The following is a 23,481-nucleotide window of genomic DNA, read 5'->3' as shown; positions in this document are numbered from 1 at the left end:
GTGACCACCCGAGCCACGTTCCGCTTGGACTGCCGGTGCCCATCAGCTGCCTCTGGAGTCCCACAGGCTCCAACACACCTGATTTCAATTAGCAGGTGATTAACAGGCTTCTGCAGAGCTTGATGAGCTGTGATTCAACCACTGAATCAGAAGTGTTGGCACAAAGACATGCAGGATACCGGCCCTCGAGGACCAGGGTTCCACACTCCTGATTTAGATGGTTGAACAGATACAGATAGTGGTGTACTCGCTCATCCCTAGGAAATGTGCTTTAACGTTTGAAGCCCGCTTTAACTTCAGTGTTATTCATGTTTGGTTTAATCATCATTTGTTGCCTTCCAGTTCTTCCAACTGATGTTGGACAAAAGTCTGGGTGGGTTTTCAATTCCTCGATTTTGGGTTAGGAGGCTGACTAATTAATGTGTAAATATAAAAAATTCATGAAACGATATTTGCGTCTCCCTAAAACGTGCTACCGCGGCTGTGTTCAAACCTAAGTCCCAGCTGAATATTTGAATAAAAATGACAAAATCCATCAGCGACTGGAGGCAGATTCCTGAATTTGATCATGAAATCCAAAGTCTGGCCTGTAGAGCAGGAGCAGTTCTGCTGCTGCGCCGCAGCAGGAGCTGCAGGACGGCGGGCCTCTGACAGCCAGATGATTAAAGCGGTAAAGCCTCACAGCTGCTCAACCTCTGGGTTGTTACGGGTCTTCCCCGCTTACACCAGGGACTTTTACACACCGGGCTTACTTTGCCTGATATCTGGCTCTAGATGTCACAAACCTAACAAGATCTCAGAAAAAGATCTCTCTGACCAAAAAGCTATGAAGTCATGAAAACCAATGAAACTGGTGTGTAAGCTGTGATCAGGAAGCCTGTGGTAGAAAATAACCGAGTCATTGTGAAAAAGTGTTGTTGATCATTTTAAACTCCTTGCTACATTTATGACCTGGTCTTAAAGGCTTAGCCCTCTAAAAGGATCTCCACAGGAGCAGACGGTGTGAAAACCAACCAAACTGGCATGGGATTACAAACATTTTTAACAGTGATTTCTGAGGAATTCCAGCTGGCTGCAGTTCTTCGAATGAATAAATCCCTTCGTCCACGACGTAATCCTGAAACCCAGGACAGCTTGCAGCTACAGAAGCAAACAGTGACATCTTATTAGCTTTGCAGGAGAGCACAGCACTTTACATTATGTCAGGAAGCTTACATCTCTCTGAACATGCAGCCAGTAAACATCTGTCGCAGGGTTGTGTGTGTGTGTGTGTGTGTGTGTGTGTGTGTGTGTGTGTGTGTGTGTGTGTGTGTGTGTGTGTGTGTGTGTGTGTGTGTGTGTGTGTTTGTGTGTTACGCACACTTTAATATCAAGTTAGATTATAAACTGACGCTGGAAGCATCACCCGTAAATATAAACCTAAGTCATTGGTTTTCCAGCTTGACAGACAAATTCACAAAGATGCTTTCATTATTTAGTTCAAAAATATCTTTTCAGCTGATTTCAAGATAAATAAAATGCATGCAAAGATGTTGTTTGTGTGACATTTAAACTATGGTGTTGTTAAAAGTACAAAAGGATTCGATGTAGCTAAATGCTCGTTATTAATGGTAAAATGTGTTCGTTGTGTGCAGCTAAAAGCTAAAGCTCTGGCGATACAGTTCAGACCCGTCGATGGTGACCACAAAGCCCATTTGCTGCAATCTGAGCTTTTAAATGCATCTTGTACTTGGCTCCTGAGCTAATGCTAATAACATGCTAATGCTAATAAAGATGCGTAGCCCCGTTAATTTGGTGAGTTTATAACCACGACACATTTAATCCCTTCAGAAAAATAAATCCTAAATAAAAATCAGTATGAAGGCTTGTTTGTGTTCTTGTTAAAGAAAACGAATAGCATTAGCAGGAAGTATAAGCGAGACAAATGAAAATGGTAATCCAGCCTGGTGTACGAACAATTTTAGTTCAGAACATATTTCAGTAAAAGGAATTAGGAGTTTTTGGAGGAACATTTAAATGTTTCAGGTTTTTATTTTGAAAGATTAAAGGAAGTTCCTTGAGATAAATCTCAGGTCATCTCCAACTGACTGAACAGAATATCACAGGCTGTTATTTTGTAGTTTACTTAGTAAAAACTTCCCAGACGCTTCAGTTAGAAAAATTAAAATCAGCACAAAAGCAGTCGGGTTAAGGAGCGAAGCGAGGTTCACTTCCTGTCTCGTATCTGTTTCTCCCAACATTTGGACCTGAATCTTGACACCAAACTAAAATAAATAACCATTTTATTATTTACGTGTCTACTATTGCAGAAGAGCAGCTGCGGTTTCTTCACCCTGAGAGAAATGTGAAGGCTTAGGCCCTGTCCACACGTAGCCGGGGATCTGCCAAAACGTAGATATTTTTCTGTTTTGGCCTGCCAACCACACGAAAACTGAGTTTTTTCACACAAAAACGGATCTTTTTAAAAACTCCGGCCAAAGTGAAGATCTGTGTTTTCTCCGTTTTGGGTGTCTGCGTGTGGACGGACAAAACCGGAGTTTTAAGGTCCGCAACGTCACTTTCCGCGACAAAAAAATGCTGACATCACGTGTGCGACCTGTGTTTACACTAGCCGACAGCATGGATGCCCTCAGAGCTGCACTCGCTTTATCAATCGTCCAAGCGCTTTCTGCTTGTTTGTTTTTGCAAGCGGAATTACTGCTCCTTGCGGAAGACCACAGACGAAGGACGAGGTTAAGAACGGGGGAAGTACTGCCGCCTACAGGTCTGGCATGTCCTTAACAACGTATTTATCCGGGTACGTGTGGACAGTTTTTTTTTAAAACAAGGTGGTGTGGATGCAAGTTTTTGGAGGGGCGGACATTCATTTTTAAAAAAACCCGGCTACGTGTGGACTAGGCCTTAATTTGCTTTACATGCTGCAGTGCTTCCACCGCTAGGGGGCGGAGTCATGACCACAAGGAGCAGTTTGAGGCGGGGCTTCTCCCTCTGGTGTTGGTGGGCTTGTTGATTGCCCTTCATTTGTGCTCGGTGACGTTAAACACGAAACTCGGTGACGTTCCAGTTTAACGTCACTGATATTAGAACATAACTCAGAGGCATCTGCGTCCCAAAGGAGGGGGAGGAGAAGGTTCTGGACTTTAGTTCTGCTTTTGACTCGCGGGCAGCCTCGTGGGATTGACCACGTCAAAATAACTCCTGCTGCAGGCGGGTAAAAGATATTTTAGGTAAGCAGCAATGAGAATGACTCACATTCCTGGAAATTTGTCCATTTTGCACTGAAACAATGTTTAATGAAGTCACTCAGGATTCGAGTCTGAGCTCCTGAAAGCTGCAAACGTCCTGAAGTCGGTTAAAAGAAGCAGCTCAGCTTGTGTGGAGATTACAAAAATGGCATGAAGGTAAAAGGCTTCTTTAATCTGCTAACTGATCTTTACGTTTCTGTGGAGCTTGACTGAGGTGCCTGCAGACAGATCCGAAGGCTCATGAATCATTGATGGGATCTCATCGAGAGATTCCAGAACACACACCGTGTTTACGTTGTCCTGACAAGGAGGAACTGGGAAGAGTGACTTTGGGGAAACAAGCGCTTCACGTTTCTCTGTTTGCTAAAAGATAACGGAGCAGCTGCAGGTTTCTCACAGCTGCATGAAAACAGCAGGAAATGGTTCAATTAGGGTTTTAAAGAGCAAGTCACCCCCTACCAGAGTATTACTTCATTCCCACTTCCTGTTAGAAAAATGCAACAAATGCTGTTGCCTTGCAGACCGAGAGGGTGGAGCCGCTAACAAATACACACACTCACGACATTGTGACATCATAATGTACCATCTAACATCATAGCGTACCTCTTAGCCAATAGCGACGGCAGATTTAAATTCAAATGCAGTGCTGAGTTTTTACCTGACGACGGTGCAACATTGACAGTTTTAGGCAGAGTATTTAAATTTTAAGTAAGATGCACTAAAGTGCCGAATTAGTGACTACACGTGTCTGCAGCACGATTAGACACTCATTTATATAGTTTATCAGCAAAAAAATTTTTGATTTGGAGTGACTTTCTCTTTAAGGTTTTGAAAATAAAGATGCACCTAACCCCCCCCCCCCCCCCCCCCGGTGATTGGACTTGGACAAAAGCAACGGTTAGCTTTAAGAGTGCAGTTGTGGAAGTGCTGGAGGTGTTGAACGCTGCTGATGATGATGTGTGCACTTACAAATGTAACCCTCCCTCACCCTGAGGTGGTGCTCACTCCTCATCCCTGCCACGTGGACCTCAAGGGACAAACCATCAATCCTGCTCAATGGTCAACTTTCCTGGCGGGGTTACACCCATTAGGACAGTGGGAGGGTTAAACTTTTACACAGAAGCACTCAGAGAGAATAAATATTCATTCAGACACGATGCTCTGTCATGCCACTTCATTCCTTTGACTTTTCTGTTTGATGTTAAAAAAATGAATCAGCTTCACACAAACAATCAGCAGATGTCTGATTTCCTAAAGTAGGGATGCAGATGACTCTTGTGGGAGTGAAAGTAATTAAATGTTGTTGAACCACGTTTGCCTCTGAACTTTTAACAAAACTAATTAAACATTGTACGTTTTTAGTTTTAGGACCTGGATCAGTGTTTTAAAGGGAGTTTATGGAGCTTTGAATTTTTATGCTCGCGATTGCCCCCTCAGGCCAAAAGCGTAATGGCAGCTTCAATAGTAGGCTCGTGCACGAGGCGCGGATGCTGTATGTGCACACTCCTTAATGAAAATAACAGCTGAGACAGTCCCATGTGTGTGTGTGTGTGTGTGTGTGTGTGTGTGTGTGGTGGGGGGGGGGGGGGGGGGACAGAGCAGGAGAACATGCAGCTAATTAATTAAATAATTTGGTTCTGTACCTTTCTCTTCAGCACAGCCGATAAAGGTTTATGATGGGTCAGTCCTCCTGCATGCTCAGATCATTCCCTTCCCTTGCTTGAAAAATTGTTCCAAAATGAAAGTTGAACCCACATCTTTTTTATCTGTGAATTCAATGCCGTTCGGCGAGTCTCAAATAAAAATTTGGGCATCTTACTGTAAAAAAATATACCATTAATGTAAAAAATAAACTAAATGAACTATGTTCACATCCAGAATCAAACCCAGGACTTCTGAATGGGAGTCAGACATCTTACAAGGTGAGCTACACTCTAGTAATATCCACAGTATCTAACATTTATATCCTTGATGACAGCTGAAACAACGTTCAAAGAACGGTTCGGAGTGAAAACGGCTATTTTGTTGCTAATTTGCAGGAAATATCTAGAAGAAAGTTCTACAGAAAGTAGCTAAGGGTCCTCAGAAATGTAGCTAGCTTTGTCACTAGGCGTTAGGAACAGCGACAAAGTGGCACTGCCTCGCTCTCTGCTGCTAAAGCTACTGATAGCAAATGCTACGGGCTATGCCTGAGCGTGAACGCGCATGAAGCAGCCTGCTCGACCCGAGCATCTCTCTTTTTCTGTGGTTTTACAGAAAAACAGGCAATCACAGTAAAAATGCCAGGGCTCATTCTACAGGACCAGGGCATTGCAGGAGAACGTATGAAGAAGACATTTATTATTTCTATTCATGTTTTGGCTGTCACACTTCCATAATGCCCCTTTATGGCTTCTCCATGGAGAAAGAGCGAGCTAAAGGGCATTAACGTGTCACACTCAGAAGTGAATAAACATCTGATGCGTTTCTAACAGCGGAGCACTCAAACGTGTCAAATGTTCCTGTAAACATGAAAGCTCTGCTTTGCGGCTTTAAGCTATAATTTCATTCACATCAAACTCAGCAGGAGTCTGTTCAAGGTGCTTCAGGTGCAGAAACGGTCACAGCAGAGAAAGTTTTTAGCATAAAACACCTTTTTAAGGATCCTGCCTTTTTGTGGCTGGATTCAGGGCGGCGCTGCGGCGTTCAGCAAACACTCGTTTAAAACAGTCAATAAAGTTTGTGACATTAAACATTCAAAAATGGAGTGGAAGCTGGTAAAGGGCTTCATCTGCCACCTCTGTTACTCCAAAACAATCCAAACATTTAAAAGGTTTCATTCGGTGTGAAGAAGGTGGTCTGAACATCTCACAGCAGAAGGGTTGTTTTGGTTCTGTACGGAAAAACTTTTGTGTTTGAGCTTGAAAAGCAACGTTCAAAGGTTCCCTTTTCACTGAAAGAAGCAATTAGCCGGGTTTAGAGACTAAAAACCACCTTTTGTGCAACACTGAACATAATTTATGACTCATGAAAACACTTTCAGATGAAATGAAACGCTCTCACAGGCCTCTGAGATGTTCTACCGCTGGATTGAACTGAAATCTGACGACCTGCTGAGCATCAGAAAACGGACGTTTAAGGAGTAAAATGCGGCACGGTTCGGTGACTGTTGATACAGCTCAGCATCAGACGAGCGACGACTCACACACAAGTTAAAGGTAAACTGTACGCATACGTTCATAGGGGTCTCTAGTAGGAATGAATGCCCAAGTCGTTCTCTGGGGGGAAAAAAAGCTCTGGTGCGCCTGTTTGAGGACACAGAAGTCTGCTGGAGGAGAGAGTAGCTTCAGACTGCAGGATGTGGAGTGTTATTTCCTGATATTTGGACATCTCACCTCTGATTGGCTGACTATTGGCATTGCTAGTTCAACGTTAGCCACTAGCCTGCTTCACCAGATATTAAAGTAAAACAACAACCACTTTCTGCTCATTCTAATGGCATCCGTTCTTTCCTAAACACTGCTGCTCTTTGCCGGCCAGGGCCGAGTTACGAATGCTGGCACAGACATCCAGGGTTTCCCCAGAAAACCCGCTTAGCCCGGCGGACTGTGAGAGAGGCGGGGGTGGATGCTGGGTCTGGTGGGGGCCAGGCTTACACTGCACTGGGCGAAACCCTGGCTTTGGCAACCCAGCGGCCCCAGATATGATTAGCCCTGGAACCAGGAAGTATGGAGGCAGGACAGATTGTATACAGTAACTATGACCCAATCCCACCATTAGCGCTGTGCCCTACCGCAGCGTGTTACGACAGTTTCACCCACTATAGTAACACGCTTATTAAGCATGCTTTATTTTAATCAGGTGATAGTACTCAAAAGTACAGAACTGTAGTATAATTGTTGTATACAGTGTTTGTCATGATTCTGTGAATGAAGTAAAAAATGGGAGAAATGTCTTGTTTACAGTATAATAACAATATCTTACAAGCCAACTGTCGGGTAAACAATCAACAATAACTTCCAGAAGTAGCGCGTCTCTTCAGGTGAACAGCCGATGACGTAGTAGTCGGCCTGCATTTCCCCAAAGTAGCTCGTATCGACGAGTAGCACGGATGGTCGGAACACCGGGATGCTGGTCACGGTCCGTGCTACTTTTTAAGAATCTAACTAATTTCCAACAATTATTTGGCAACATTTACATCCATTGCTGTTCACGTTAAAGCTCAGTGTAAAACATTCAGAGCATGAATAAATACCACTACCACCGCCTTCTTCTCAAAATTCACACAGAGCAATGGATTGTGGGTAATGCCCTTCGCCGAAGTCCCCATCGATGCAGACTTTGGCAAAGTGCGGAGCAAGGGTGCAAAAGGGGCGTGGTCAACCAGTACTTGAGAATCGGGACACCCTACACACGCGCACCCCTGGATGGGAATGCGCAACTGAAGGATACAAGGGTGGAAGTGTGAGTATGGGGATGGGCCAACGCTCCGCTTTAGAAGAAACACCGAACCCCCGATCCGTCTGAAGGGAAACCTGCTTCGGTGTACGCTTCCTTCCAGCATGGCCGACAGTAGATCATTCTGTGATTTTTTTTTTTACTATAGAATTATTTTTTATTGCACCTGAAAGTAAAAACATCCAATCTTGGTACGAGGTAAGCGCGCCAAACAAAGACAGCAGTGACCGCATTTGGGAATATTTGTTAAGCAAAGAGGGACGAGGCAAAAAGAAAAGGATTGTTTCCTACTAAACTAAAAAAGTCGGTTTTGATGGCAGGAGGAAATCGTGCCGACAGAACGTCTCGTAGCTCAGAGCAAAGTGAAAATTAGGGATGTCTCAATCAGGTTTTTTTGCCGTCGAGTCCGAGTCAGTTGATTTTGAGAATCTGCCGATACCGAGTCCCGATCCGATACTTTTGATACATAAAAAACAAGAAAAGGAACAAACAGTTCCAGAATGTTCCTTATTTTTTATTTAATTACCTTTTTATTACATTTTTTAACAACAGATCACTTCTGCGTGGTAGCTTGGACAATCAATAATAAATAACAGAAATTCTTCACTTTTGGACTTTATTACAAATATAAAAAGTCTAATATAAAAACAGATAGCACTTCAACTTAAAATACCTGGAAGGGGTCTACTTCGCCTCGGCCCCCAAAATGCTTAGATACGCCCCTGGGCATGGGAAGGAGTTTTGAAGATGAACTGAATTGTGTCAGCTATATAAATAATACATGATTGCTTTATACAGGTACAAACGTGTAGTGGGATAAATAAATCTACCTGCATTTTATTTTTTTAAGAACTTTGTTTTTTATTTTCCTCTCTTCTTGTCCTGCCTGTCTCTGATCTTCCTGCATCTCCCAGTCCTCCAGAAAAACGCCTGCCTGCCTCCTTTTTCACCTCAAGTTACTTTTTAACTAGCAGGTCAAATCGATCTATTGACCGCAATCAAAGCGGAGCGTGCGCCGCACTGCGCCAGCGACGAGCGCTGCAGCGCGAGCGCGTCCACACGTCATGCTCAAATACAGACAGAACTTACCAGAGAGAACATGAACGGACACGAATGATTCTGTGTTAATTATATATTTTTTGGTGACGCCACCTTGGAAACATAGAAAATGTGACTGCGGCCGTGTGCAGAACGCAGCTGGGGTTCATGAATAATCAGCGGTCTGCCTGCCGCTCTGCAGCTCTGCTCAAAAGAACCACGCTGAGTCCATATAAATAATATAATAAAGGTAGAAACTGGATCTCTTTTGTGCTCCTTCTGGGTGTGTAAGTTGAGGGCATCAGGGGAGCCTGACGACCTTTAGGAGAACCAAGTTGCTCTCCTGTAATTTGAACCCAGTATCCGGATCGGGGCTTGGATCGGGAAGTAAAGCCCGAGCCCCAGATCAGTCTGAAACCACGTGATCGGGCCGATTTCCGATCATGTGATCGGATCGTGACATCCCTAGTGAAAATCACTGAAATTACACCGGCAGTGAAAAAAGGGGGAAAGCACCTCAAGAATCTGGCAGCTATAGAAGGCAAACGACTTGTTTGTGTCACGAAGATGCAAAATCGAGCTCGCTCAGCTGCAAGTAAATAAATCTGTCAGAAAAAACGAAGTGCTCATCAGCAAGCTCACAGCTCTCCATCACAAGAGTTACTGGTGACAGCCGAGCTCGGCGTGCTGCTTTTTACAGGCCGAGTGACACCAAGACAGATTCAGAGGCTTCCAAGTCATCCAGGAAATAAAAAGGATTTACGCCTCATTTTGTTGTTAGCTGTCAAATCAGCTCCACTTCCATCATCGTCAATCAAGCTGTCGCCTCTGAAAGCAGAGGTCCCTCTGAGTGTACTCGCCAGGAATCCAGACCTGGAGCACATCTCTATTCCTCTGGCGTGTCACTTGTGTATCGACAGGGATTTGTGTAATGAGCTCCAGCCTGCTGCTGTCTGCCACGTCTCAACTCAGGCCGTGTCAGCGTGAAGGGAAGAGATGTGCATCTCCATCGCCGGGGCACAAATCAGAGCACATGCAACACCCCCCCCCACCCCCCCACCCCCCATCTGAATGAAACATCTGCAAAGGAGAATCCATAGGATTTAGTCAGTGACTCACTGAGGTTCTACAGGTTATTTAGATGGTTTCTCCACATTTCCATCACCGCTAAATCAATAAAATGAGAATAATTGTTTCTAGTGATGCAGAAAAACTGGTCCTTGTATTTATTAGCTGTAGAACTGATTACAGTAGTGCCGTTTTATCTCTAAAACATCACCATGAACACCAAGCTGCCTCTGGAGTCCTGAGAGGCTCCTTCAGCAGGTGCTTCATCCATGAAGATTCATCGTCTCTGTAGCGACGCTTAATAGAAGGCAAAAGTCAGTCCAGTCCGAGCAACATCTCATTTAAGACAGCTACTCATCTTCTATAAGAACACTTTGGTCCAAGTAGGCAGAGCTGCATCTAGCTTTACCCTCAGATTCATCTCAGCATCCTTCTCTAAAGGGGCCAGAGGCATGAGGTCACTTCCCTCAGCCGTACTGCGTTGGTTGCCCAGACTTAAGGTCATAACCTTCGTCTCGCTCTCATGAACATTAAGATTTATTATGACACAGAAATTATCTATTAGATGTTGAACTCTGCCACCAATAGTAGAGGTATATAGATCTGGTAATCATCAGCATAGAGATGACAAATAATGCGTCTTCTAAAAATAGTCCTCGGGGGCAGCATGGAGATGGAATAAAGTAAAGATCCAAGGATGGAGCCCTGAGAAACCCCTAGTTTAGGCCTACATTGGAGGATGACGAGTCCCCCATCCTAACACAGACTCAGATGGATGAGCCAACCCCATGATCCCGACCCGGTTCTCCAAACGCTTGGTTAAAAATCCGTGATCCAGCAATAAAAGGATGACATCATCAACTGAGAAACTATTTTGTCCTGAAGCAGAAGTGGTGTGCACGTACGTCCGTTTTAAAGTCTTAAGCTGAGTCGTGTTTGAAAAGATGCTATTTAAAAATTTAACACTGACTTAAATTACAACAAACGGGAGAAAAGGCGTTAAAATCACTCTTTATTTACAGCACTGACATTTACAGAAGTCCAATTCATCGTGATTCTAACTTAAAAGTACAAAAGTCTTGTGATTCAATTCAAATCGAAAATACTTTATTAATCCCAGAGGGAAATTGATTGTTGTAGTAGCTCAGAATAATAATAATAATCACGTCATCAAAGAGTTGTTGCATATTACGATGGCTGTTGGCAGGAAGGATCTCCAGTAGCGGTCAGTGTTGCAGCCAAACTGAAGAAGCCTCTGACTGAAGACACTCTTCTGTTGTCGGACAGTCTTGTGAAGAGAATGCTCAGGGTTGTCCAAAATCTTCTTGATTCTCTGGAGAATCCTTGTTTGCATTATCTCCTCCAGTGGTTCCACAGTCGTCCCCAGAACAGAACCAGCCTTTTTTATTAGGCTGTTGAGCCTCTTCAGGTCCCTGCTTCTGATGCTGCTACCCCAACAGACGATGGCTGAAGAGATTACACTCTCAACTCCCCATTCCCTCTCAGGAGTTTACATTTACTTTATATTGAAGATATTCCTTTTTGAAAAGCGTTTCTTACCAAACAGAAAGGAACAGTAATAACAGGATAAAGAGAACAGTCTAATGCTCACACTGGAGACGACCGGGGAAGCAGCTGAGACTGATTATTCCGACTTTTCCCCGATCAGATGCCCACACTCGGGCTCCAAACGCTCTGATAAACGACCGCTGATGAACTCAAATCCCTTCAGCTCTTCCTTTGCATTTCAGTGTTTGTGGGCGTGAATTGTTTGAAGCCGCCTCGACTCGTGTGGACGTGTGCAAACATTCCAATTATAAAGGCAGTGATGGTTTCAGTCCTGCCACGATGAACGCTGAACGCCGCCCTGCTGACTGGGCGGTCTCTGGAGGGGAGGTTAAATCAAACCCAACTCAGAGAATTCCTCGTTATTTATTTTATTTATATTTTTATTAATATTGATCCATTTCACACTGTTAATAACGATCATATTTAACCTGTTTCTGCACCAATAAGACAGTAAATGAGTTTGAGTCTGTGTTTTAAGCTGCCTTGAACTTACAAATAGGATTCAGTCCCGGACCTTTATGGTATTTTCTAATGTTTTTAATGTGATAAAAGCAATTTACTTAATGAGTTTAAGTCACAAGGCTGCGCAGTGGTGCAGTGGTTAGAGCTGTTGCCTTGTAGAAAGAAGGTCCTGGGTTCGATTCCCATGGACCGGCTCTCTGTCCAGGGTGGCATTTCATTAACCCAATAAAGGGTCATTTTAGCACATGCTGGCTCAAGAAAAGGATTTAAAAACAGGAAAAAGTTGCTAATTGAATCTGTAATAATCCCCCCCCCCCACACACACACACACACACTGCTTAATGCATGAAGTAACGATGTACATTAGATGATTTGTGTTGAGTTTGCTGAGTTTTATGCAGATTTCTTTAAAAGAGTAATTAGTATTAATATTTTTATTGCTGATGAATTTAATTTTTTAATATTAAATATTTGCTTGTCAGCAGATTTTGTGTGATGTTTTTAAAAAACTTTAAAACTTTGTTTTCAAAACCTGTGTTTAGGCAGCAAATCCAGTTTCAACACATGAACAAATGATCAAAAATTCCCTTTTCCTGGAAAGAGTTTCTTCCTAAACCAGCATCTCAAACTCCCATCAGACCCCTTCTGACACCAAAGCTCATCAGGATTAGTTCCTTTACCTGTCATATCCAGTGCTGCCCCCTGTTGGACGTTCGGTGTGTAGCACGGGGCTGGTTCATTCCTTTGTCAGCTTGGTACCTAATAAAACGGACGGAGGCGTAGTAACGGAACGATGATGACCTCGTATTTCAGGTATTGAAGGGTTAAGTGGACTCCCTCTCCTGGCAGCCTTTCATGTGATTCAGAGAAAACACTTTTCCCATCAGATCTTCTTTCATCCAGACTAAATCATGTCAGGAATAAAATGAAACATCAGAAGGAAATGATGTAGTCACAGAATGGATGGCTCCAGATGTGATCCACCAGCCCGTTTGGTCCCCGGCTCAGACCCTGGAGCCAGGAGAACTCTGGTTATCCGTCTGAACTCGTTTTCGCCGCAGTGAATAAAGTGAATCCTTCTGTGTGTCAACAGGATGGCCGTTTGGAAGCCTGGTCTGCAAAATGAGCGGCATGGTTCAAGGGATTTCGGTTTCGGCGTCCGTCTTCACTCTGGTGGCCATTGCTGTCGACAGGTAACGTTTACATACATAACATTACATAATATTCTAAGTTTCCAGTATGAATGTGGAAGCAACATGTTTGTTCATGTTTCGTAGGATAAGAGGCTAAAAATGCTCCGGGTGGTAGTTAAAGAGTTAAACAAACTCAACAGATTTGCCGTGAATTAGTTTTTATTTGTAGTTTAGATGTGTGCAGATGTGTGCAGATGTGTGCAGAAGTCTGCAGATGTGTGCAGAAGTCTGCAGATATGCGCAGATGTGCGCAGATGTGCGCAGATGTGCGCAGATGTGCGCAGATGTGTGCAGATGTGCGCAGAAGTGCACAGATGTGTGCAGATGTTTGCTCATTTTTATTGGAGCTTCTGTTAGGGCCGTATTTAAAGGAAAACACTGAAACTAAACCCAGTATTAGTTCATAGCTACAGAATACTAATCTATTTTTATTGGTATTTGGTATTTTAGTGGCACAAGATACATAAGAACATTAAAAAACGAGTGTTGCCGTTTTAAACAAACAGAAAATGTTCCTATCCAGAAACAAGAACAGCCTTTGTGTTTAAAGTTATTCTGCCTTCCCCTATATGGTTTTAGAAATAAAATCATCTTTATTTTACATTAAAGTTTCCTATTGAAGCTGTGGTTCATAGGCTAACTTCAACAAGGGGAGGAGATTCAAAAATTTTAACTGCTATAGCTCCGCCCCTGCTCCATGCTGAATGACCTGTATTTGTATAGCGCCTTCTTAGGGTTCTAAACCCCCCAAAGCGCTTTACAACACAACCAGTCATTCACACATTCACACGCGGGTGGGGATGAGCTGCGATGACAGAGGCGAGGCTGCCGAACGCTGGCGCCACTGGTCCATCTCATGGATATGCATTCCCGTCGGTCGCTTTAGGCTTGCACAGATGATTGGTTCGGGGTTATGGAAACATAAACGATGAAATATCAGCTACTTTATAGAGAACAGGGTCACACAGTCACATTTAAGCATCTTTTTAAGTCACTTTAAAAAAATGTTTGAGTTCTGTTCCCCAGCTTTAATGATGTTAAAATGAAGCTAAAAGCAAAAACACTAAATCAGAGAAACAATACACTCGTTTACTCATTTACGGTTGTTTTTTTCTAGACGTAGTCCAAATTCTTGTGATGAAAGAGCTAACGATTCAAACCTCTTGGATCCAAGAACTGTTTCCATCTCCTGAGTGATTCTGACCTGCTTTCAGCCAAACGCAACAGGATGTTTTAGCTCTGGATTCATTTAGGTCCTCCTGAACAACAGCAGCGCTGCTCTGTAACTTCTGATCGGTGAGAAAAGCAACAGCGTGCACAAACGGAGAAACTCCTCTGCTTATTCACACAAAGAACTAAAACCGGGGCTGTAATTTAGTTTTTTTTTTTTTTACTGATGCGTTGCTGAGAAACGGACAAGTGACTGTGGAGCTCCAGAGAAATAATAAACCTGCAGAATCAAACTGTCAGAGAAGAGCGGCAGGAATCAGAAAAAGAACAAACATCCAGTAATATCAGGGGTTTTAATGGAGACGAGAGGCTGGCAGGAGCTCTCCTGTTAGAGACGTGGCGTCCAGAAATGTCACTCATTATTTAGAAGTCCCCACTGGACGTCTCCGCCTCTGCAAAGGACACGTGGAGTATGAACAATTCCACTCCCGCAATCCAAAGTCCCCTCAGCAACCTGACTAGAGACGTTCAGAGCTAGAGTGGTGAAGATGATGGTGTTCGTCGGTCTGGAGCAGTTAGAAACGGCTTTAGTCGTCTGCTGCAGAGTTTTACTTCACCTGTTATTTCCTGTGATTTACGGAGAGGAGATAAATCAGCCGTGGTGTGGAGTGTGTCGAGTTTGGTTGCAGGAGAATCTCCTCTCTGCTTTTTGCGGATGATGAGGTCCTCCTAGCTTCATCCAGCTCTGACCTTCAGCTCTTGCTGGGTAGGTTCACGGCCGAGTGTGAAGCGGCTGGGATGAGGATCAGTACCTCCAAATCTGAGACCATGGTTCTCGACCGGAAAAGGGTGGCTTGCCAACTCCGGGTCGGGGGAGAGGTCCTACCTCAAGTGGAGGAGTTTAAGTATCTCGGGGTCTTGTTCACGAGTGAGGGTAGGAGGGATCGGGAGATCGACAGGTGGATTGGTTCGGCGTCTGCAGTGATGCGGACACTGAACCGATCTGTCGTGGTGAAGAGGGAGCTGAGCCAGAAAGCCAGGCTCTCGATTTACCGGTCGATCTACGTCCCAATCCTCACCTATGGTCATGAGCTTTGGGTAATGACCGAAAGAACGAGATCGCGGATACAAGCGGCCGAAATGAGTTTCCTCCGTAGGGTGGCCGGGCTCAGCCTTAGAGATAGGGTGAGGAGCTCGGACATTCGGGAGGGACTCGGAGTAGAACCGCTGCTCCTCCGGATCAAAAGGAGTCAGTTGAGGTGGTTTGTAGCCTGGCAAGCCAGATTAAATAAATGTATTATTTAGTCTGGCCACGCTCCATTGACGGCTCTCGGTTGTGGGGCGGGTTCTACCGTTGTCTTTCAAATGATCTCCGCATTCCACTGGACAATGAATGTGACATCCTCTTGTTTCACTCTGTTGCATCATCCCACCCACCAGGCATATAGAGTGCCCTGATTGGCCCACAAAGCGGATAAAGCTCTGTGATGTGTTCACTAAGCAGATAGAGCACTATGATTGGCCCACCATTATGGACCAATCACAGCTCTTTATGTGTTTGAAACCCCTCTAGAGAGCTGTGATTGGCTAGCCAGAGTCCTGGTAGGAGCTGCTGAGGTTCCAATGGAGCATGCCTAGACCAAACTTTGCAAAGCAAGAATATGGTCTAGTTCACTAGGCTAGGTGGTTTGGGCATCTGGTCAGGATGCCTCCTGGACGCCTCCCTGGGGAGGTGTTTCGGGCATGTCCTGCCGGCAGAAGGCCCCCGGGTCGACCCAGGACACGTTGGAGAGGTTACATCTCCAATCTGGTCCGGGAACGCCTTGGGGTCCTGCCGGAGGAGCTGGTGGAGGTGGCCGGGGAGAGGACGGTCTGGAGCTCCCTAGTTGGGATGCTGCCCCTGCGACCCGGACCCGGATAAGCGGAGGAAGACGACGACGATGAAGACAAATGAACTTCGCTTATCTGGATTTTTATTTGGAGAAGCATCAGCACAGAGACAAGATCGAGAAAAGAGTAAAAACACAAAGAAAATGTAGAAATTAACAAACCTGCAGTTAAACTTTGCAACATGAGGTCAAAACAGAAATGCTTTAAATGACTAAGAAACACAAACCTGTTGGGTTTGCAGGGTTCTGTAAACAAAAACACCCCAGGTCTTCTTCTAGGAGTCGACTTTGATTCATCTGTGTTATTATTTTGTTCCTTTTTGATGCTTAAAATCTAAAGCGGTCCACTCGACCTTTGTTTATACTTTTGACAAATCCAGACATAAAAGTATACAAAACTCTATGAGGGCAATGAAAAGGGCAACGGCGTCAGCCGTCCTGCTGAAACTAAAGCCAGAGAATAAAAATCGGTCTTCAGCCTCGATTTAAAATCCTTTACGGAAGAGAGTCTTAATGACCATCTGAAGCTGAATCCAGAAGTTTTCCTCTCCAGGGGCAGTAACAACGTGTCAGAACGAGGAACACGTGAGGAACATCTGGCCGTAGCATATCAGATAGGTTAGCTGGAGCTAAACCAGTCAAAGATTCTTAAGCACATATCCTAAAAGTCAGGTGGTCGAGGTCAGGGTGGCATGCTCAAAGCTCCGCCCACCATCTAAAACCTCGCAGCAGAATTTGGGACGAGTTGAAGATGAGATGATGCCCTTCGACACATCGAGTGGCGCTGCCGTGATCGAGGCATGATGTCATAAATGCACCACAACAGTTTCATTTAGCATTTTAACTCCGCCTCCTTTAACTCTGCAGGTTCAGATGCATCGTCTACCCCTTCAAGCAGAAGCTGACCATCTCCACGGCAACGCTGATCATAGTGGTCATCTGGGTTCTGGCTGTCTCCATCATGTGTCCCTCTGGAGTGATGCTGCAGGTGACCAAGGAGCACAGCATCCGGGTTTTACTGGGATACGACAACAAAACCAGTTCTTTTTACTGGTGCCGGGAGAACTGGCCAAACCAGGACATGAGGAAGATCTACACCACCGTCCTGTTTGCAAACATCTACCTGGCCCCCCTCTCCCTCATCGTCATCATGTACGCCCGGATTGGCATCACGCTTTTTAAAACCACCGTTCCGACGGGGGGAAAGCCGGGTCCTGACAACCGCCACAGCGTGTCGAAGAAGAAGCAGAGGGTGATAAAAATGCTGCTGGTCGTTGCCCTGCTCTTCGTCCTGTCCTGGCTGCCTCTGTGGACCCTCATGATGCTGAGCGACTACGCCCACCTGACCGAGCAGCAGCAGAGGATCATCAACATCTACATCTACCCCTTCGCCCACTGGCTCGCCTTCTTCAACAGCAGCATCAACCCCATCATCTACGGCTTCTTCAACGAGAACTTCCGGAGAGGTTTTCAGGCCGTGTTTAAGTTCAGCCTGTGTGCCGCCGACGGCCAGCGGAGGAAAAGCTACTCTCACAGGCTGCAGGGAAACTCCGTGCTCCCGGCCAACAACATTCCCAGCTCCCTGGAGCCCATTTCTCTGGACAACCTGGATAAAAACGTCTCCAGGCGACTCAACCACATTACTGGGCGGGACCTGGTCATGGAGGGCCTGGAAAAGGGATCCTGCAGCAGCGGCGATGTGACCGCCGTGTCGATCTGAGGGACAGGGATGGTAAACTCTGCTGTGCCTGAACAACACACCTCAACAGGTTTAGGTTCTTCGTCACATTTAAAGCCTCGATAACGGAGTTTGGATTGTAGCCAACGAGGTCTTCACTGGGATCGTCGGTTCTGGTCCCAGAAACTTCACTTTGGAGCAAAATGGAACACATACCTGCCGAGCTCATTTCCACAGTCTGATTACAGTTGTGACTGAACTCCACGTCTGTGAGTCAGATGGTAAAGCGATTTAACCCTCTCAGGCTCAATGAAGTTTTGATTAAAGGACGAACAACTAAGTCCTTCAGGGGTGCATGAGATACGTATGTGGAGTGACCAGGTAGGTAGGTTTTAACCTGCCTGCCTCCAGAGGGTTAAAAAGGAAAAACGAGTCAGACTTGGCTGAATCAAAAGAAACTGATTTGATGATTTCATGTTTTTTTAAGATTCACTTCAGCCTTTCGGTCACTTAGGTCCTCATTCCTCCTCAGATGCATGAATGGTTCAGAGTTTTACTGATATATTCTAAACTTTGTTACCACGAGTCGCTCCTGGGACGTAAAAAAGTAGAAAAAACCGGCATTTTCAAGTCAAATTATTTTATTATATTTTGTTAAACCTTGATCGGAATATCCAATGGTAAATGGTGAATGGCCTGTATTTGATATAGCGCCTTCTAGAGTCCTGGAACCCCCCAAGGCGCTTTACAACACAATCAGTCATTCACCCATGCTTTCGTTCTTTTTTAAACACAGAAACAGTTTTGTTTACCTGTTTGTAGCTACGGTTTCGCCGACAGCTGCCGGCTTCTTCAGGCTGACGCTGATGGTGGCGCGTCACTTCCTTCTCTGTTTATCTGCGGGCAGCAGAGGACGTTGTCGCCCTCTACTGCCCGCTCTCCCCTCTCCGACGATGCAGTCCCAAACCGTAGCTACAAACAGGTAAACAAAACTGTTTCTGTGTTTAAAAAAGAACGAAAGCATGGATTTACAAAGACACAGCAAGAACACACCTAAGAAGTCATTCACCCATTCACACACACATTCACACACTGGTGGGGATGAGCTACGATGTAGCCACAGCTGCCCTGGGGCGCACTGACAGAGGCGAGGCTGCCGAGCACAGGCGCCACCGGTCCCTCCGACCACCACCAGCAGGCAAGGTGAGTTAAGAGTCTTGCCCAAGGACACAACGACAGCGACAGACTGAGCGGGACTCGAACCTGCAACCTTCCAATCACGGGGCGAGCATTTAACTCCTGTGCCACCGTCGCCCCAAAGCATCCAAAGCGACCCCACAGGTTGTGCAGTAGAAGCAAAGCATGATGGGAACATCCTTTCATCAGCTAATTACTTCCAACAACACAACACACTGATCTTTTTTTTCCCACTGAAACCACAAAAAGTGTTTTTTTTTTTAAATTTAAGGTGCAGTATGTAAGAATATAGTGAGAATTTTACAGTCATTAAATCCTAAAAGAGTCGGATGTTTCAGCCATGCTGGAAGGAAGGTTCTACTGAAACATGTTTCATACCCACCTGGCTTCCGGATTGTCAGTTTTTCTCCTTTCAAAACAAAGGAAGGAGGGACGTAACGACAGTTTACCATCAGTGAGCGTGGGTTGCAATTAGACGGCAGCCGACAAAAAAACGCCAGCGTTGTTTGAAGTGGTTGCAGTAACCACATTTCTACATAATGCACATTTAAATGGGCATAAATGAGTCACGCTCCTCCAAATAATGAATAAATGTCCTCAAAACCCCCAAATAAATGATCAAACAACCAGATTCAGTGACCAAACTTCACTTTCACACATTTAACTAAACATCACATTCTAGCAGAACAGCAGCTCTGCAGGCAATGCCTGAACCATTAATGGTCTTTGTTGCTCAGCTTAAAAACGTTTGCGCTGCAGACGAAGCTAACGGCGTTTTATTTTCATTCTGAAATCTGCTCTGCAAACAGAGAAGTGTAAATACTCTCAATTATTACCGACATCCTCTGAGCATGTTTTGATTATGGAGTTTTTATTTTTTTATATCTGTATAAACTCAACTCAATCTTTATTTATACAGCGCTTCACAGGTACAAAGTAACACCAAAGCGCTGTACAGGAAATTCAAGAGGCTAGTCAACTAATTAAAATAAATTATTTAAAAGTAGGGCTGGGACTTGATTAACATTTTTAATCTAATTATAGGCATTGTAATTAATTAATCTAAATTAATCGCATTTTAATCATTCAGGAAAATGTGCTCTCAAAGCAAAATAAAATTATGAGACAGAAAAGCAAACATTAGACATGGTTATTACTGTAAACTAAAGCTTCTAATAAAAAATACTTTGCAATTATTCAAATGTCACTGTGTGATATGAAACAAGACCCAAATCAACTAAAATTTATAATTACTAAAAGAAAACACCTGCAAAGGGTTCCTGAGCCTTTAAATAGTCTCTGTCTAGTTGAATGACTGAAATAAATTTGACTTTGCACCAGATTCTAATTTTTCCAGTTTCACTTGTTTGTATAATTGGGAGTTTTTATTAGCATTTCTACTCATAATGTAGTAAAAACACATAAATAATAATCCTTCAAAATGACAGTAGAACAGGCACAAATATGATCTAGGACTTAAATGTACTAACTATTAACACCAGAGCAGGCGTGGCATATTCTGAGAATGATCAGGAACACTAACTGGTTCCAGTTGGATGACTGGAGGATGATGGGATGATAAAAGATCATGGCGAGGAAATAATGATCTGACGAACAGGTGAGCGGACCTTTCTTACATGGGAAGTCCTGATGTCACGTTAAGAAGGGGATGCTGCAGACCCGCAGATTCACGCCTGCTGCAGTGAATCTGGTGTGATCTCCAGCCTGATCACAACTTCCTCGTTCCTCGCTGCCCCTGATGCACTTAAGCATCCGCCCCTTAGCTGATCACAGCTTCAACACACCTAGCTGCTTAATGATAGTAATGCATGTGATGTTTAGACAGAGACTCGTCTCCGAAACATATAATTCCCCGACAGAATTGTTTAGAAAATCATCAGAAAAGTTTCAGAGTGTTTCTGTTTTAACTTAAACTTCTGTTTTCAACTTTAAGACACGTTGTCTGTGATTGTTTACAGAGTAGTGAGAACACGGAGCGTTCTCCCAGCGGCAGCCAGGTGCCTCTCGTTTGTCTGACTACCTTCATAAACTACTGTTAGGGCACAGAATTATTCTGTCTGGTGCTTTCAGCGCTGCACAGATGTTACATAAATGTTAAAAATATAGCTTACCGCTACTTTTGTAAAGTTTCCGGTGCCACCGGGAAGCCGCAGCAGAGATGATCTCTGAAAAATGTCCGCGACACAGACTCCGTTGTTGTCTGCAATTTTTGTTTTTTCAAGTTAAGAGGTGGGCGTGTTTCCTAAATCCTGCATCAGTCCAAGCAAGGCAACCTCTTTCTGTTTTTATTCCGTTTTAGTAGCCATTAGCACTGTGCATTGTTGTGTGCGTCAATGATATTCAGTCTACGAGGAAGTCGTGCAATGACAAAGGTTCCGCCGTGCTCGAAATGCAAGCTGCGATTAAATGTGTGAATTTTTTTTACGCGTCATTTTTTCTAATTAATTAATCATAATTAACACGTTAAGGTCCCGGTCCTATTTAAAACAGAGTAAAAGAAATGAGTACACACTAAAACAAGCTGTTTAAAAATTACAATAGGAAGGAAAGGCCAAGTCATAAAAACATCAGCATAAACTTTCAAAACTGCCACTAAAGTGGAAGCCCTCACAGAGAAAACGACCTGCCTCGCGTCTTTAAAGATGTTCTGGGCACAGAGAGCAGCAGACTCTGAGCCAAGTGCCCATGCCGGGGTTAATGGTCATAACAGACTGCAAGTAAGACGGAGCTGAACCGTTCGATGATTTAAAAATCAATCAAGAGATCTTAAAACAAACTCTAAACTTAACAGGCAGCCAATGCAGGTCATCCAGGACCGGAGTTACGTGGTCAAACTTCCTTTTATCCAATAGAAATTTGGCATTCGCGTTTTGCACAAGTTGTAACCTCACTAAGATGACTTTCTTCATTCCGTATAAAACCAAGTTCCAATAATCAATGCAGGTTGTAATAAAAGCATGAACTACTGCCTCCAGATCATGTCGTGTCAGGAATGGTTTCACTTTTGCCAAACGTAAAAGAGGAGGAGACAACTCCGTTTACATGTGCATCAAACCCTAACGCAGCATCAATTTTTATCCCAACGCTAACAACTGATGCCTTTACCTGGGAACTGAATGCTCCAAAGTGAAGTGGCGCCAATACAGCCACTTGGCCCAAATATAATTGCCTGTCTTTTCTTCATTGAGGCACAAAATAAATTTGTATGTTGAAGCAAAGAAACCACTAAAACGAGCTGGATATTAGCCCTCCAGGACCAGAATTGAATATCTCTGCTGTGCAAGAAGGCATAAAATAATACCACCTTAAACATCTGTAGTCCGATGATGCCACCTTAAACATCTGTGGTCCGATGATGCCACCTTAAACATCTGTGGCCCGATGATGCCACCTTAAACATCTGTGGCCCGATGATGCCACCTTAACATCATCCCTAACCCTAACCCTGGTGTTCATAGCGTTTATGAATCCACACTTCAGACATTTTACGCAGAAATGTTCTGTTAGCTGTGGTTCTTAAATATTTATATTGGCCCAAATGAAAACATCTGTATCAGTCATAACACATAAATAATAATAATAATCATCAGCAGCTTCATTAACACAAATATTTACTCAAACTGATAAAACACTTTGGAGGATTTGATGAATCATGAAGATGAAAAAAGTGAAGATCAGAGAGACAGACAGACAGACGGACAGAGACAGACAGACAGAGACAGGCAGAGAGACAGACAGAGACAGAGAGAGAGAGACAGACAGACAGAGACAGGCAGACAGAGAGAGAGAGAGAGAGAGACAGAGAGAGAGAGAGAGACAGACAGACAGAGACAGGCAGACAGAGAGAGAGAGAGAGAGAGAGAGAGAGAGACAGACAGAGAGACAGAGAGAGAGAGACAGACAGACGGACAGACAGAGAAAGAGAGACAGACAGAGACACAGAGAGAGAGAGAGAGAGAGACAGACAGACAGAGACAGGCAGACAGAGAAAGAGACAGACAGAGACAGAGAGAGAGAGAGAGACAGACAGACAGAGACAGGCAGACAGAGAGAGAGAGAGAGAGAGAGAGAGAGAGAGAGAGACAGACAGAGAGACAGAGAGAGAGAGACAGACAGACGGACAGACAGAGAAAGAGAGACAGACAGAGACACAGAGAGAGAGAGAGAGAGAGACAAAGAGACAGACAAAAGAGAGAGAGAGAGAGAGAGAGAGAGAGAGAGAGAGAGAGAGAGAGAGAGAGAGACAGAGAGAGAGAGACAGACAGACGGACAGACAGAGAAAGAGAGACAGACAGAGACACAGAGAGAGAGAGAGACAAAGAGACAGACAAGAGAGAGAGAGAGAGAGAGAGAGACAGACAGACAAGAGAGAGAGAGAGACAGACAGAGAGACAGAGAGAGAGAGAGAGAGACAAAGAGACAGACAAGAGAGAGAGAGAGAGAGAGAGAGAGAGACAGACAGAGACAGAGAAATAAACAGACAGACAAAGAGAGAGAGAGAAAGACAGACAGAC

The 23,481-nt window shown here is 44.3% G+C and overlaps 1 protein-coding gene across 1 annotated transcript in view; it reads left to right on the top strand.

Annotated features, from left to right (window-relative positions):
- Positions 1-23,233, top strand: part of npffr2a (neuropeptide FF receptor 2a) — a 42,516-nt gene extending 19,283 nt beyond the window's left edge. The window contains exons 3-4 of the mRNA XM_015960277.3: positions 12,913-13,012; positions 16,939-23,233. Of these exons, the coding sequence (XP_015815763.1) occupies positions 12,913-13,012; positions 16,939-17,791 (953 nt within the window). The 3' untranslated portion in view covers positions 17,792-23,233. The remainder of the gene's footprint in view (positions 1-12,912; positions 13,013-16,938) is intronic.
- The last annotated feature ends 248 nt before the right edge of the window (positions 23,234-23,481 follow it).

The sequence above is a fragment of the Nothobranchius furzeri genome, chromosome 10, assembly GCF_043380555.1.
Source record: "Nothobranchius furzeri strain GRZ-AD chromosome 10, NfurGRZ-RIMD1, whole genome shotgun sequence".
NCBI classification, from domain to species: Eukaryota; Metazoa; Chordata; class Actinopteri; order Cyprinodontiformes; family Nothobranchiidae; genus Nothobranchius; species Nothobranchius furzeri.
Note: the sequence above shows the minus strand (reverse complement) of the source record. Positions and strands in the feature narration are given on the sequence as shown.